The sequence below is a fragment of the Pundamilia nyererei genome, unplaced genomic scaffold (assembly GCF_000239375.1).
Source record: "Pundamilia nyererei isolate P.nyererei 1_Seehausen unplaced genomic scaffold, PunNye1.0 scaffold00342, whole genome shotgun sequence".
Lineage (NCBI taxonomy): Eukaryota > Metazoa > Chordata > Actinopteri > Cichliformes > Cichlidae > Pundamilia > Pundamilia nyererei.
In genome coordinates this window covers 184,437-202,557 of record NW_005187743.1, presented here as the reverse complement: position 1 = coordinate 202,557, position 18,121 = coordinate 184,437, and the positions used below count along the sequence as shown (strand labels likewise).

General features: G+C 41.1%; 1 protein-coding gene across 1 annotated transcript in view; it reads right to left on the bottom strand.

The window, feature by feature from the left end:
- Positions 1-18,121, bottom strand: part of LOC102207761 (glutamate receptor ionotropic, kainate 2-like) — a 327,213-nt gene that overhangs the window by 242,797 nt on the left and 66,295 nt on the right. Inside the window, exons 3-4 of the mRNA XM_013915653.1 lie at positions 4,592-4,759; positions 2,612-2,869 (exon numbers count right to left, since the gene is read on the bottom strand). Coding sequence (XP_013771107.1) covers positions 2,612-2,869; positions 4,592-4,759 — 426 coding nt within the window. The remainder of the gene's footprint in view (positions 1-2,611; positions 2,870-4,591; positions 4,760-18,121) is intronic.

The following is an 18,121-nucleotide window of genomic DNA, read 5'->3' as shown; positions in this document are numbered from 1 at the left end:
ACACACACACACACACACACACACACACACACACACACACACACACACACAAACAAACAAAATACTTGAAGGCTGCTCCAAAAATGATGAGATTATATTTTAAATATTGTTCCGTTCTCTTCCAAACACCAGCAGCTGTCTGTTGTAGGTTTGAGTGTTTGCTAAAATAAAAGCATTCTAACGTCTCACCTGTTTGTTTTTTCTCAGGCATACATGTGGACTATGTTTATTAAGAGAGATGAAGCTTGTGTTTCTGTCATGTAGTGATTGTGCTTAACTATATGAAGCTTATGAGACATTATGAAACAGAATTTAGTCAAAGTCCTTAAGATACGCTTTTAAATGATCTTTTTTTTCTTGAAGAGATCTACTACATCATATGTAATTTCTATGTCATGTGTAGTTTCCATTGCAGATATCAATCACCGTTAAATTAAGAGGGGATGGCAGTAAAACCCCGGAGCTATGATGTTGTAGAGCGATCGAGCTGGGGAAGTCGGTAAGTCCAGACCCCCGTGTGAACTTATAAGTCCTGGCTAGTGAAAACGTGAGTACAGACTCGTGTACTTGAGTATTTAGAAACGGTCTGCAGTCTGCGAACTGACCTCAGCTAACGCCAGCTAACAGCGTTCGCAGTCAAACCCGCTCTCAGCCATACGATATGTGACTACATGCTCATCCAACTGAGCTAAAGATGCGTCCAGCTGTGTTTAATCACCAAAATTGGAGAAGGCATAGAGAGGGGGCAGCCTAACATATGAAACAGGAAATGATATAATATGAAATAAATTCTACATGTCAAGTTGTGTGCCAATATTTGCTGTGTAGTAGAACTGAGACATTAGTCATTACCAACATTTATTTGAAATAATATTAAAATTCTCAAACAGAAAAACATTAAACATAAATATATAAAATATAACTTTTTACAGGGAGACAGGAATAAAAAAGACCCAGCTTAAAGTGGAAGAGAAGGAGCTTTGGCTGGACCTGCCCCTTTGACCAGGCTCCTGATTGGTTGTCGCCGCGCGACTTGAAGCTTGAGTTCATATTTTTCCACCTCTAGCTGTAGATGCGATATGCGTGAATGCACCACACAAACTGCCGCGCGTATTTCTATTCGCGCTTCAAGTGTGACTAACACGTTTTCGCGACGCAAATCTGCTTCTGGATTTTCGCGGGACCCCCAGTCGCGCTTCATCGCGCTCCTCCATTGACTTCATGTAAACCTGACGCTCTGGTCGCGTCTATCGCGTTCGGTGTGTACGCACCGTCACTAACACTACAAATCTCACGTGTCTATGGCTGACTTAAAACCTCTTTTCCACTGCTTATCTCTAGTCCTGACTATTCACAACAGAACGTAAGGACAGCAAACCACTGATAAAATCTGCTATTTGCAGATTTCCCTGATCACGTGTGCCTACTGGTTTGTTCCACAAAGCATGCACTAGCTGAACACATGCACTGCAGTTCTTCGATCCAGGCCAGTTCAGTTGCAGCCTGTCTGTTGGATGGAACTCTGGGAGGCCTGGCAGCCTGTCTCCATGCTGGCACTTACCCTGACCTCTGGCATATGGTCCATGTACCCAGCCTGCTGGCTTATTTGTCATCTGGTGACCTAGACTGGACTCATCGTAAGGTCTGAACAAGGTTTCATTCACCGCATAAGGAGAAAAGCTACTTCCTCACAGATTATGAACTCAACAAGCCAAAACCTCAGTAAAAGCAAGTGACACAGAGAGTTCTTGGATTCTGTAGCACTGCTGTAGTTTTGATTTACCTTTTGTTTTTTAGAGTACACTGAAAGATAAACGAATATATGATTGTTTGTAGTTTGTAGTGAAAAATGTGTGTGTGAAAGGTCAGACTGAAAAAAGTTTAACCCTCTATTTTCCAAAACTTCAGCAGTTTGTAATGTATTACACTTTATGTCTTAGTTTGCAGTATGTTACTTAATTACTCAATGAGGGAAGTATTTTTAAATCTATTTGTTTCAATACTTTTAAACTGATCTGAAAGAAACTGTCCCATAATTATTAGTTAACAGGTTAAAGGCCACAGTCACCTAGATTAAGACAAATCTCAATACGAATGAGGACATATACGGGATCTCTCTTTTAGTTTTTACGTATATACATAAAGCAAAGTTCAAAGTTAATCCAAAAACACTTAAAGTCATTTCCACAATAATTCTTCTACCTGCATGAACACGTAGCTCATCGTTCGTAACCTGCTGCAGATTAGGGCCTAGCTTTGTGTTAGCATGCTCTTTGCACAGATAGCATGCTTTGTCTTAGCATGCTATCTGTGCAGATGGATTTCTGTTAGCAGTATGATGCTTCTCTCCTGGATGCAGTTTGAACTTAACCATCCTGCTTTTGTTCTTTTGTCCAACAAAAATAAAAGTCATGTCCATACCTTCACGGTAGACCACTCTACTATTTTCCTCTTCCCAAACACAAACTGAACATTCAATACTGGGAAGGAATCTTTTCAAGTGAAAAGATTTTAGCATGAAATGCTATTAAAACATTTATAAACTCTCAAAGTTTTTTAAATGTATATATGACAAGAACTTTCAGTACAAGAACTGTGTATGCGGCCTTACCAGTGCTGTCATCATAAACCACCGTCACCGTCTTCCATTTGAAGAAGTGGACCAAGTCCAGGATAGCCCGGCTGAGGGAGGAGAAGTCTGGATAAAGGCTCACGTAGAAGACATCTCTGTTGTCTGACACCTGATGCTTCCATTTGGTCTGGATGTGTGGGACCCCAAGGGCATTACAAATAGACTGGACAGCATTAGCAGAGGAACTGTGAGAGGGACCGAAAATCGCTGCTACCCCAAGAGAAAGCTGGTCACAGGCTAGGGAGACAAAGCATTTAAATTGGTTAGCCCGCTGCTCCTCGGATGCAATACGTCAACATTAATCTGTGTTCTGCATCAGACCACTGCTCCATGATAGATGTAGATAACCATTACACAGGTCAGCTTTGCATACATTACAGATGAGGACAGAATTATTTATTTACAATTCATCATTATTCATTCTTATGAAAATGTCATTTTTCAAAGGTTTAGTTTTATGTTGTGTGCTTTGATCGTTCTGCTTTGCATACAGTAACATATTATTTCACAAAAGCTAAAACCTACCAAGATCAACATTATTAGTCACCCTGATGCAACTGTGCATGATTTTTACTGGATACGTTTTTACAGGATTGTAGTTTCCAGTAAGTGCAGTCCCAGCCTCATCTTCTTTGGCAAACCTCTCAAACTCCTCCTAATGGTCTTCTGACATGGACCTTGGTCTTCAATTCATCCGACAGATTTTCAATAGGACTCATATCGGGGCTTCGTGCAGGTCAGTCAATATCATTCATTTTGGTCTTCTAGAGGTTGGAGTAAAATATGTTTTGGATCATTAAAGTGTGGGAAGACAAAACAACAAACCAGACCCAGTATTGAATTACGAAATTCCCAGTTGCAGATTCACTGAAGCATCCCTACACTTTGGGTTATACGCCTCTTCCTTCTTTCTTGGTAAATACGCAGCAGCGCTGTGGCCAAAGAGCTGTAGTTTTGTCTCATCTGACCAAAGGAAGCATGCCCAGTATCCATAATCGTTCTCCAGGTTACCTTAGCGTACTGCAGTCCAGCTTGAAGTGGTCTCTTCTTCTTTGAGTCAACAATTTTTAACGTGACGAAGTCATTTCCAAGTATCATCAGTTGTCATGGGGTCTTTTGACATCTCTCTCTCTAGATTTTGTTACAGAGTCGTTGACATCGTTGGCTTCCTCTAACAGGATTATCCTGCACTGACTCTTTCATTTTCTTGATGTCTGCACTCCAGTTTTTGATACTTGGAAACACTTTGGTAACTTTGCTTCATGAGCATCAACAACTCTAACCAGTCGAAACGGATTTCTTTTGTTTTTGGCGTCATGCTTTCTCAGACAGATCGAAACCATGCTAACGTTTTCATACTGGATGTAAACTGGAAGATAACCCATTTAACTGGTTTTTACAAGCTTTAGGCATTACAGAGTTAAAGCACATAATTTCACAGCAGTGTTTTGTGGCTCAAAGAGGAGATAATAATTTTGTCCTCATGTGTAGTTTTGTCTATTGACAACAAGTCTAAATCTATTAAATATACTCCCATCATGGGTCTACAGGTGCATCTTCAGTTTGATGACTTACCAACAACACATATCCTTGTATTTGCTGTGCACTCTGATTACCTTATTTAATAAAAGAGACTTGAGTAAATCACTAAGACAGGATATAATGGCCCATAATTGATAAGGGACTTGAAATGTCAGCCTGATGCACACAGAAAACTGATAGATTATAGCACTTTATTGGCTGTCTCTGGGGGCCAAGCAGGTCTTTGAATTACTGCCGCTGAGTCATTACCTGGAACCAATCAATTATCTCTGTTTACATTTGTAGTGCTCAGCCATTTCTCCCTCGCCTGATTATAACTGCCACAACCTAAACGAGTGCAGCTCAGCTCAGGGGCCTGAAACAGTGACTACATATATATTTATATGAATGCACACACAATCACAAGCAAGCAAATACCTTTCCTGGAGGCCTCGAAACTGTCATAGATGTTTATCCTTTGGATGTCATAGGTGAGTGTGGTGTTTGGAAGCAGAGTTCTGTTTCTGTTGATTGTGTTTAAAGCAAACTTAAAGGCGAGTTCCTCCGCACCTGATGGGCCACTTTCAATGGACTCAAATATCCCCCCTGCAAACAAAGAGGCATACAATCAGTAACAGTCATCAATAATATGAGACTTCTGTTTAGCTCACATAAATACATAGAAAATAAATGAATGGCTTTTTAAAAGTGGCTAATTTTACCATACGAGAAACAAAGATTCAACAATCAAAAAGACTTTCATGTCATTAAAGGTTAAACGCCATCTCAATTAGATAACACTGTGCCCTGCGGTTTCTACTTTTGGCACAATATAGCAGCTACTTCTGAATCATTCCACATATCGGGTACATCCAAGTCCCAGGACACAAACATACCAAATATCTACGCTCGCACACTTTACCTTTTCAGTCAACTCAAAGATGTCTCTGTGAGAGACCGAGCTCTTGTTGAGCTTCTGACCATCATAAACAAGTGCTTTCTACCACGTTTCTGAATGTAGCATGTTTTAAAGGGAACCATGTTTGTTGGTTCAGGCGTGACCCTCTGAGCAGTAACTTTAGCTCTGATGAAACTACTCGATAACCGCTCATGTTAAAAGCAGCACAGAGGCAGAAACTGTTCCACTATTAAAGTCCAAACTGATGTAATTGAGACTTGATAAAAATACTTAGAAATGAGTCATCAGTTCAGTTCATTGCCTTACGGCCTCCTCTCCTTAGACAGACCATTTCCACCTGCTTCCTCCTCTCTGACCAGGTTAAGAGAAGGTGGGAGGGGCTGAAGGCCTCAATGGCTCTTAGAAACTATGCCTGCCAACTATCTGTGAGTCACATTTACAACCTACGTCTGACTGATGCTATGGAAAGCAACCTGCCACAGAGTTGCAGATCTCACCAATTTAACACAGAGTTGTGAAGAATTATCTTTTGGCACAAGCAGAATAGGAAGTCATGTGACTGATGATCTCTCTGTTACCAAGTCAGATGTGCACAGCAAAATCTCCAGTGTTAAATTAACACTGGAGAGTGTCTATATGGGTCCACACCTCTGAGTGTTAAATACAACACTGTTGAGTGTTAAATTAACACTTTTGACAGTGTTATATGTTTAAAAGTAACCTAGTCAGTTTTGAAGATTAACAATGGCTGACACTGAGCAGTGCTGGTTTTCTAACACTGGAAAATAAATATTCCAGTGTTAGAAAACCAGCACTGGGTTTTACACCAGGAAAAATCCATCATTACTGCAAAAGCCATCTGATCGAGACCAGACGTTAAAATAAAAACCTTATTGCCCTCCATTTGAAACTCTGTAAAGGACTTTCTTCAGAAAGCCAGAGGAGGTTATTGTAAAAGTGTGAGCACTCACAGCTACAGTCCTCGAGTGAATACGTCTGACAGGCAGCAGATGAATGGACTAAGAGAAGGCCTAGAGAGCTGGGGGTAAGGGTTTCTGTGATCAATGAACTCTGATTGGCCAGTGAATCAATCAATCAAGCCTTTGGCGAGCAGTGAAGAGCAATGGTAAAAGAAGTGTTGAGGTTTTTTGTTTGGGGTAGCCCTACGGCCTGACCCCGCTGGCTTAGTGTCAGTCAGAAGGAACCCCGACTCTATGCTTTATTTACTCCAACTACAAGCACTTGACTGCAGAGCTCTCAGCGAGTCTGGACATAATCCGCACACATCGCTGTACAAGCACTGCACACACACCTCCATCCATCCATCCATTCGCTTCCGCTTATCCTTTTCAGGGTCGCGGGGGCGCTGGAGCCTATCCCAGCTGTTGTAGGGCGAGAGGCAGGGTCCACCCTGGACAGATTGCCAGTCTGTCACAGGGCCAACACACAGGGACAGACAACCATTCACACTCACATTCACACCTAGTGACAATTTGGGTTATCCAATTAACCTATCCCCACAAGCTGCATGTCTTTGGACGGTGGGAGGAAGCCGGAGTACCCGGAGAGAACCCACGCAAACACGGGGAGAACATGCAAACTCCACACAGAAAGACCCCGGCCTGATGGTGGAATTGAACTCAGGACCTTCTTGCTGTGCGGCAACAGTGCTAACCACCGTGCCACCGTGTAGCCCTGCACAGTGGACACACACCTGTCACCAGCAAATACACTGAGTCTGTTACAGTGACTGAAATATTTAGAAATGCTCTTTATCAAAGGGGATTTATTCTGTTTAGGTGCAGGAACGTAAAGCAAACCTCTGAGCTGAAAGACGGCTGGCAGCGGCTGAACTGTTGAAACTTACATTAGTATTCATCTCATGAGGGAGCTCTATTTTACATGCTATAATGAGTTTGAAGGAATTAATAAGCATCAGTTAAGCAGGATGTACTATAATTGGAAAACCGAGTGCTTGGAATTTTCACACACCATACATTTGCCATGATGATTCTTCTTGTTGTAAATGTTGACTGTGATGGTGTCAGTCTGAGCAGGAATAAACTTCTACTCGTTTATCTTCATGGACATAGAGCAGAATAAGTGATAGAGGACAGAAGCAAAGAGAAAGACAATCCTCCAGTAAAGCCATTTATGAACCAGAGTGTAGAACTGGGATTGGTTTTCAAAATGTTTCTTTTCCAAACTTCTCAACATAAATTCATCAGTTTCCTGGGATCACAGTGGAGCTTCCCCTTTAACAGTCATAACTCAGTAAGAAATCCTGCTTGTGTTCATCATCAGTGTCAAGCATTAAAGTTTTCTTTGCATAGATTTAGTTGGGCGATACTCACAGTATATTCTCTTTGTATCGTTCCAGTAAGCCAGCAAACATGATATATCGATCACAGTAATACATAAGCTAACTAAGCAGCTAGTGCTATGTTACAGTGCTGCCCAGTGCTGCTGTTTGTGGTCAAAACACATTAAGACTATGTGACAGTTTAGTCCTGTTGTTGTATTTGGTTGGTGGTTAGAATGAGAGTAAAGGTGCCACTTACAGGCATCATGTACACAGACTGTATCAAACACATGTGGAGAATCTAAGGATTTTAAGATTGTTGAAGGCAGATGTAATGATGTAATGTAGAAGATAATACAAGCGTAAAAAAACATTATCCCTGTGTTACATATTCTATCTTTTAAAAAGCTAAAAGAAGCCACTTTGTATATCAGTGTTTGTTTTTTCAGTGTCACTGGTGTTACATTTGCTCTTTTATGACCACCTCAATGTGTCTGGGTTTGTGATGCTTCTCTGGTGGAATCTGTACACATGTGCAGACTGTTATGAAGCTCATCTTAAATTGATCCAGCGTGGAGACGTTACAGCCTAGCTACCAAAATGTTTCTCGATCGTGTTTTACGGGGTAACCTGTTTGTCACTGTTAGTCACGATGTCTGCCGATCTCCTAAAAACTCAGTAAGCAAGAGAAGACATTACATTTTACAACATTTTACATTTTAAATTACATTTTAAAGATGCTAAAGAAGCACCTTGGAAGCTTTACGTGTGTGTGTGTGTGTGTGTGTGTGTGTGTGTGTGTGTGTGTGTGTGTGTGTGTGCAGCAGTGTAGTTGTGTGATCAGTCAAGAGCGAAATCAATCAACAGCGTCTTTACTGATCCCAACGGTCCGTGCACAGAAAAGCCAGCAGGCAGGATGCTCAGTGAAAATGAAACATGCACGATCCAAACACTGATTAATCAGCGTGAGTACGAAAAGATTCACAACGACTATCTCAGGAACTCACTCAGGTAAACCTGGCTGTTCACAAATCATATTTCCATTGTCTCCACACAAAATACAAAATTACCCACAACTACTTAATTATCGTCTCTGTGTTAATTATAATTCATATATTTTAAAATATATATTTAACTTGATAAGAAAATATCTTCATTTTGTATCAAAGGCAATCGTTGTCTTTAAAATACTAAAAATTTGCAACTTGTTAGCTACAAAACGTTATTTAGCTTTGAATAGACTGTTTGTCATTTCTGCTACATTGAAATAAATGTCTCTCTTGAATAGGATTCTTGTTGTTGTTGTTGTGATCATATGCTTTCACCGTGCAGACAGGGATAACTGTGAACTAACTTCCATCTTATTCGATTCATATTTATATTTGGTCCCGACGTTTCTGAAAAGAATGTTATGGCTTTGTGTTAACATCACTTTTAATATGTGGGCATGTGTTCAACCAGTGCCCTGAATGTGATCTAAAGAACAATGCTGCACCAGTTTCTCCGTCAGTCTTATTTTCATCCTAATAATACTTTATAACCAAAGCAGAGGTAAAGCAAATGTTAAATACTATTCTCACTTTATTATTATTTATTCTCACTTTAAAAATAAGGAACACAAATACATGGGTTGGTGGGTTTTTGTTACTGATAAATTGCAAATATTGAAATGTTTGCTTTTTTTTTTTTACTTCACTTAAAATGTGGCTTGAATTTACACGGCAACCTTAGTTTTTTTAATCTAATTATATCTCCAATGACTAAATGGTAAATGGACTGATTCTTATACAGCGCTTTTCTACTCTCCCGGAGTGCTCAAAGCGCTGCCTCAACATGCCTCATTCACCCGGTCACACCCACTTCTAAACTGAAGTGCAACTAATAAACAGTCACACTCCGAGGAACGCATCGGAAGGCAATTTGTGGTTAGTATGCAGACTGCAGGAGCCAGGAGTCAAACCACCAGCCTTCCAATCAGGAGCTGATCTGCTCTACCACCTGAGCCACAGTCGCCCTGGACTACACAGAGTCCCTGCTGACACAAAGACTCAATAACAACTGTGTTTAATCCATTAAGTTACTGTGCTCCCTTTGTGGACACGTGTCGCGTAAGCATCAAAACGATTCCCACCCCAGTCATTAATGATTAATTACGATACTGCCAGTAGCACTAAATCCAGAATCATCTTCACAGGACTGAAGAAGAGTCAGACATTGATTGGGAATATTAACTTTGGCAAAAATACGCACTTCTTTTTCAGATGCCCTGGTCAGGAGTGAAACCCTGTAGTTCCAAAGGCGAGTAGTGTTACCGCGGTCCTGCAGACTAACCAGCGTCTCTGTTCCACTGTGGTTATCAGTGACACTCAGAATTCACACCGATTCAATCTGTGCTGTTTTAAACTTGATTGTTAACTGAACACCTCGTTCACAGACAGTGTTTCATTAAAAAAGCTCCTTTTAACAACTGTGCTGTGTTTCTTTGTTTTCTAAAAACATGTGTTTTTCTACTTTCATCTCAATTTTCTTTAAACAAAAGACAAATAATCTTCGTTCAGCTCATCATTTCTGTGGAGTGACAATTATTTATGAGGAAAACTACGCTGACTTCCTCCACCCTCTCTCTGCACCTCAGCTGCTGACAGTTTGATGGTGATCAGCATCAGAGCATCAGTGCTGCAGAACGGGAAGCGTAGCATGACGAGCTCCGAGAACACGTTCCATCTTTATCACAGCTGAGCCGCGGCTGTAGTGGACGTGGTTGGGGAGGGTGGTACTGAGAGTGGGAGGGGTGTGGATGTGGGTGCAAGTGGGCAGGAGGAGGCCTGATGGAGGCAATAAAGGAACAAAAACATGCATGGACGATGGAGAAAAAAGGTTATCAGTAAGATGCAATATACTAAATATACTTATATAAATATGTTTATATGTTTAAATTACATCAGTCTCACTGATGCTGGGTTACATTAGAAAACATGTATTTCATGCAGGTGCATGATATGTCACAGTTCATAAACTGACAGGATCATCCAAATACATCTGGGTATCATCTGATCAGTTATAATAATGAGCCACTACTTATAGGAAGCATACAGAGATTAAATAAGAGGGGCCCAATAACTGATGATCAGCTCTACACAGCATTCAAGGTTCTCTGTGATTCATGAGTGTGAGTGGAGACAAAATCCTGCCTCTTTGAAACCAACTAAGGGTCGTTCCTGTGAGACTGAGCACACTTTCTAATCTGTTTGATGCTCAGTGTTGAATTCTTTGTGAGCTCAGTGGTGTCAGTGCTAGGCTGGACATCATGTAATAGAAACAGTTGCTGTGCTTGGATATCGATGAAAGGCTGAATGGGACTGACAAGAGTTAATATTTGAGAAGCTACTCATTTGAGACTACTCCACCACGTAACCAATAATAGGAGGTTAGAGATGAGCTGATCATTATTATGTGCAGCAGTATCCAAATTTTTATTTTGCAAGATGGGTTGAACACGTGCAGTCTTTGATGATCCCAGGAGCGCACCACACAACAGCTGATCGTCTTCAGAAGCTCAGAGCTCAGCTGCTGCTTTTTAAAGACGTCGTGGGCGTGTATGCAGACAGCAGGTACAAGGGCTAGGCAGTGTTGGGTGAGTTACTTTAAAAAAGTAATTAATTACTTTGTCAATATTGTATTTAAAATACTTACCTAATTACTGTGTCAGAAAAGTAACTTAATTACTAAATAAGTAATTTTTTTTTTGATCTCTAGCCATCAGAATTGTTGTCTGAAGGCCAAGAAAGATGCCAAGCGGATTTATTTTACCAAGTGGATCATCATGGCCTTGCCATATTGGTCCATTTGATTGACCTTTATTATAATTATGAATTTATTTTATTTTCAGTTGCTACAAACGGGACAGACATGACTGGGGGATAGGACAGGGAGAAAGAATGAAAGAAAGAGGGAGAGAAACTCAATAAGTAATTTAACTAAATACTTCTTAAAATTTGCTTGCTTAGGCTGCTGCCCCCGCGACCCGACCCCGGACAAAGCGGATGACGATGGATGGATGGATGGACTTCTTAAAATCCCTCTAAACCTCGAGTGGACAAACAATAGAAATTAAACTCTTTAAATAATAAATACATTTTTAAAGACGGAGACTCTACAGTACGCAGCGCTAGCATCTCTTCCACAGTGTCGCCTGCAGTCATTTTTTAAGCACCGTCTGCGCTGCTGGAGTTGCCGCGGTGTTATCCATGGATGATGATGAAGGATCGCTCAGAAGTGTTCGTCTATGCTCTGTGTCAGGCGCTTCAGTAGGTTACTCTTGCTATTAACAGCAGCCCATAGTTTTGACATATCACTGTAATGTTCTTGTCTGCTTGTTTCAGAAAAGTGAAGATACGGGAGTATGTCCACGTCATGAAACAGCCACTCGCTTCAGTCCGACAGCTTCCGCTGGAGAATACGACTGTGCAGCAAACTGGTGTGAAATGACGCGCAGCTGCACTACAGTGATGTTAGTGCGGCAGAGTTTATTTCAAATTATTGAAATTAAATAATGATATTCAGCGAGTTTAATTATTTTACAATGTAACGCAAGTACCTTGTAAGTAACTGTAATTAAAATACCTAAAAATGAACAGTAATTAGTTACTCTACTTTTTCAGTGAAAAAGTAATTTAATTACAGTAACACGTTACTTAGTAGCAATGGAATTTGTTTAAGGGTTTGTAATCAACGGCAGTGAATCAAACAAAGCTGGACTATTGTTGATTTTTGAATGGATAATATCAGAGGAATGACTCTGGTCTGACTCTGTAAGATGCAAATATGGAGACTCTCTTTAACAGTGTGTTATGACAAACACTCAGCTCGTCTGATGTTTATCTTTTGATTTGCTAGCACTGTAACATTTCTCCGTGCTGTTTACCACAAACAGTTTTCACTTACTCCTTCATAGCAACATGTTTTGTCATGTTTTGATTGAATACTGTGCCTGTAAGACCTTGTTCAGGTAAAATTGTGCAAGCATGTTTTATTGACTCAAACGTGGTTTCACGCTGAGAGCGTGATCATAAAAACAGGACTGTAAATGCAACGCTTTGGGCCAAGATGACTTCTTTCTAAATCATAATGGTCATAACGGTGTACTCTTCCAGCCACTGGAGCATGATGAATTAACTTTATATATATTATATGTAATATATAACTTATTGTATTCATTTAATTTTATATAGTGCCAGCTCACACTGGCAGGCCTGGGCGCTTCACTGTAGGATGGAGTTCCTACAATATAAAAGAGTCTTATATGGTTTTATTGTGATTAATCCTCTTTTTCACTCTGCATTCATGTTCTGTGCGCCTGTGCAAACCCTGCAGAGACACCGAGTTTCTTTCACTAAACAGTATCATCATTATTCAGCGGCCTGTTTGTACTGAACACTTTGTACCTTTTTATATAAGATCAACAGCAGAAGGCTTTCTGTACTTCAGGGAGCTGTCTGCAGCAGTACAGGAGCCTCAGAGCGAGAAGACTGAAGACGTTTTCACGCAGTGAGCCGCTGGAGAATTGCAACTAGGTTGTGTTTATTCTGTCATCTCTCCTTTATTCAGCTCCGTCTTCTCATCCTGTTACCTTCCTGCACTTTGTTTTTCTCTCCCTACCACTCATCTTTTCCTGTGACATCCTACGAGCGAAGATTACTATAAAAGATATAAGTGTGCGATGTGTAATTTTCCTCTCTTTCTCCTGATAGAAAACCTAAGGAATGCTCTGCTCGGCACTTTCACAAATGTCAGTGCTTCTCCACCATTGTCGAGCACTTGCACAGACACAAAATGTCAGCATCTCTCTTCAGTCACAGTCTTTGCGAACTGCTCTCATCTTGAAATGTCAATGGGCAAACCATAATGAGAGGAAGCAGATTCTTGGAAGGCAGACAGCACAGCCTGCTGCAATCCATTATATAGATCTGCAAAGATCTGCTGTGGTGTGTTGGCTTCCCAGGACAGAAAAACTCATCCTCTGTCCACAGACCTGTGACCCGAACAACCACACAGGCCTCACTCATCTGTATGCTAAAGGAAATAATTGAGTTTCACACATTTAATGGGAACACTGAAGCTGTGCGGTCGTGCAATATAATGCTGTGTTTAAAGGACAGGCAGGCAACACAGCTTTATTTTGCTTAACAGTCCAACCTCGTCCATATGCACAGTTAGCTAAGTGCGTCTGTGCTGAGTTAGGCATCCAGTCAATCCAAGGGAGCAGCTCTTAGTCTGCAAGAAAATACAGCCTGCTAACAGCACAGGATGTAAGTCCCATCTTCTCTCCTTTTCCTCGTTTCCTGTTTGTTTAACGATAACATCAGCTGACCAGTACTCACAAGTTTTCCTTCTGTTTCTAATGAGCAGCTTTGTTTTTCATTGGTTTTCTGTGTTCAGACAAGTGTGCGATATCGTCTCACGTAAAGGGGAAACGCGGGAGATGATGGGCCAGAAGTCCACTCCCTTGAGGCGATTTGTTCCCACATACAGCCTGATACATTCTTCTCATTGTGAAGCGATCCTGGTCTGAGATCCGTCGGGGCTCCGGTGAAACATGGAGCAGCCTCAGTAACTGATTCAGCTAAGTAGGAAACTACTGCGTGTGTGCAGACACAGCCTTTTTTTACTCGTTCTGATCAACTAATAACTTATTAACTAACAGCTAATAATCTTGACGGCTCGGATGAAGATGTGTCTGTGGAGACGTGTCACTGTGGCAGTCACTCTGCCTGTGAAAGGAGGGTTTCCTCTGAGCGCTTCGATCCACGAGGACTGTAGGCGTTACTGGTCATTAACACGAGAAAAGCTTTTCTCTCATTGTGACAGAGCGTGAATTAATACAAAGAACGTCACCAGAAGTCTGTAACGTATCAACCCTACAGATATACGTTGTGTATAAGTGACCCGTGATACACACAGTGATTTGATGCGCTGTTAATAAGACAGCTTTAAGCTGGACCATAAATATAGCAACAAGCAGCACTGTCCATAATAGAGAAATTAAGGTTTGATGCAGCTGATAAATAAAAAGGACCAGGAACAGCGTGATGGATGGTTGGCATTAGCCCATTTTTTTACAGATGATTTGCGAGAATACAAAGTGAAAAGTGAATTCTTCCCCTCTCATACACATGCTATAAATCTGTCCTGCAGGGATGTACACAGAGAGAAAACGTGAGAGGAGGAAAAGGAAGTCCTCTGCTTATATCATCGTTGGAATAATTCTGCTCGCATCCATCATGCGCTCAGTTCATTTTTCACAGAATACTGGGCAACACCTATTTATTACAGGAAATGTTTTTAAAAGTGGAAAAGAAGACATTGAAACTGGGCCCTTTAATAGAGACGTTTCACTTTTTCCTCCTGTGAGAACAGACAGAAATGGGTGGAGAGGAAGGCAACATGCTTTCGAGATAATGAGAAAACAAAAGGCAAGAAATTCTATTTTCTGCAGGGGAAAGCAGCACTTTCAGCTGTGCATTTATTTATAATGTCATAAAAAAAGATCATTCAGATTGTGTTGGACGCAGGGACAGCGCACTGATAACACAGCAAACCGCAGGCCTGGCTTTCAAAGCAAATCTCTCAGCCCTGCATTGTTCAGCTAGAGTGGCTCTGGAGGTCACGCTGTGAGTACACTGGAATAGGACTGCAGGTGAGCTGGTGGCGTCAGACATGTTTAGCTGGTGAGCCCCTGCTTTATTAAAGCTTTATTATGGAAACTTGCTGGCAACCTCTGAGTCTCATGTCTGAGTCCCGTACAACAGCTACAGTGGAAATCTTAATTGTTTGATCTCATTGTTGCATCAGCATGACTGAATGAGTCCATCCTTGCAGTCATACGTATGACAGAAAGACTGTAAAAACGATTTATAATAAAAACTCAGTTTACTTACGCATCAATATGAGTCATGAACAAGGATTTCCTGAAGACCTGACAATGAGCTGCTGATGGGAGTGTTAGTAGTTGAACTGCATACACCAAAAACTGAAGCCTTTGCATACTTAGTGTTGTATCTTCTGAATGAGACAGGTTTCATGTTCACGTCAACGTATTTCAGCATCTGTTAGTCTGCATGTTTAAGTGTGTGAGTAACTGAATGATGTCTTTAAAAGAGTGCGTGTTCAATCCATCCTCTTATCTTTGTCTGGAGCCCAGAAGCAGGTACACCCTGCTGCAAGGCTAACACAGACACACCTCTGGGCAAGTCAAAGTTACCCTAACCCCACTAACTGCATGTCTGTGGGAGAACCCACGCATACTCCACGCGGAAAGAACCCGGCCTGGTGGTGGAATTGAACTCAGGACCTTGCTGTAGGGCAGCAGTGCTAACCACTGTGCCACCGTGCTGCGGATGAATGCCAGAAATAATCTGGTGTCAACATAACAGCCCCAGGTCAGCGCCTCAGTTTACCGGCCAAAGTACATTTTTAAAGGCCAGCACAAAAAACAATATTTTTAGCTTTTTAAATATTAGTAAAGTTTTGCTAATATTTGATTGTATTTATTGTATTTGACTTTAAATCTGAAAAATAATGTCACAAAAGCCTTGAAATATGATGCAGTACACCCGCTGGCCAACACTTAGACTTCCTGCTGCAGCTATCAGCCCTCAGCTGCCTCACTTATGGTATGAGACTGGTGAACAGCTCGTCTGCGTAATGTAACATCTGTAGCTTAACTGTAGCAAAACTAACTTGAAAGTTGACTTTACTTCGTGCTGGATTTTGTTGATGGTTTGAACATTAAACTATGACATCATCATCATCACTGCTGCTAGGAGCTGCGTGGCCTGGTCATACTTTTATTGACACATGGTTCTACTGCAGGTCTATTTTAGTCCGAAGTGTGGGTGAAACATGTCTGTGTGCATGGTGCCACAGAGTGGTGTGTTCAACGACGCGACCAAAGACAGTTTTCTGAATGACTCTGTGATTCTGTTTGTTTACAACCATTCACAAACTTCATGAAGGAATTTTCTTACAGTTCAGTTCCTGCTTAGGCACTGAGATATTTTACTACTTATTCTGCTGCTGACAAAGACGCAAATGCAATCTCATCTACGAGTTCCTGACACGCGTCCAACTAAACCACAATGATGGTCCAAGAACAGAACAGAGTCTGTCTAGTGTCCGGGTCACTTTAATGCCGGGGGGGCCAATCCAAACGAAACCTTACAGTAACATCATCACCAATACAGCTCGGACTGACATCGACATGTTCTTTAGAATATATGTCTACCTCATCATCATCCTGCAAATGCAATGTTATGTTATTTATTTGCATTCATTTCACATGCCAACTCACTTGGTCATCAGCCAGGACGTTGGATCAACTACACGAACTAAATATGGAAAAAAGGGTTTGAAGAAAACACCGTAGGCATCACGACATTTACATGATACTTAATCTGCTCGGAAAAGACCGCTACACGTTTGACTTTACAGAGCTGTGATATCACAGTCCTGAGATTCATGTGTTACCCAAAAACAAACAAACAAAAGTCTAAAAAAATCTAGCTTAAGTCTGTTACTGTCTAGCAAATCACCAGCCACACATCCAGGGTCAGACTTAATCCTGTTTCCTTCAAGGAGACAATAACAGATGCTGAGATGTGACGGACTGCAGATCGGGAAAGGTGCCGGCATTCAAGGATTCATCGTGAAATGTAGAGGTGATGCAAAGGAAAAGAGAAGTGTATGGAGCAGATCACATCATTACATTAATAAATATCAAGCTGGAATGAAACATTCACACATAATATTATTAAAAATCTATTCATTATCATTGATTCTAAGATTATAAGCTGTTGAATAATAAGTTATTTTTTATGTGATTCAAAGCAGACGAGCGTGATGCTGACAGAAGGCCTGAGCCACATACAGATGTTACACACACTGAGGATGAGCACGCCATTAATAAGAAAGACAGGAATGTAGGACAGTAAAAATAAATGTTTGTAATTTCTTACACGGCTGCAAACAAACAGGGTGGTCATGTGTGAAGAGGAAACAGGCGTCACTCCATCAATGCAAGAAGAAAACACATCACGTCAACTTCAAACTGCCAAACTGGATGCACCGTTTCACACCACTGACACAGTCCAATGAGAAGTCGTAACAGTATGAATGAAGAAAACAGCTGATGTGCATTACAGAGTGAGAGAGCTAACTATAGAATAGAATAGAATAGAATAGAATAGAATAGAATAGATTAGAATGGCACTTTGTACATGTACAATGAAATTGTGAGTGCTTCACACCTACTGTTTGGATAGACAACAAAAGGTTGTAACGTAATTAATACTGAATAGAAAAACCTGGAGTAGCTAGAACAAATCGGTTAGCTGGAGTTAAAAAGTCTTGTTGCAGTGGAGACAAAGGACCTCAATGTTCAGATTAACAACACACTCATCTACCTCTGCTGCCGCTCTGCCCAGCACAGCTTTCAGTCTGTTCTCTGTTCCTTATGTGAGTCCAGCCTCCTGAAAAGCACTGAGCTGGATCTTTTCACCAGGTTGTTCGGGTGTTTTTGTCTGTCAGTCTGCACCTCTAACACACAACAGCATTAAAAAAGCACTGAGCACCACACTGTGATGAATATCATAACATGATAAGTATTGAACACATCACCAATTTTCTATCCATCCATCCATTTTCTCCCACTTATCCTGGACCAGGCTGCAGGGACAGCAGCCTAAGCAGA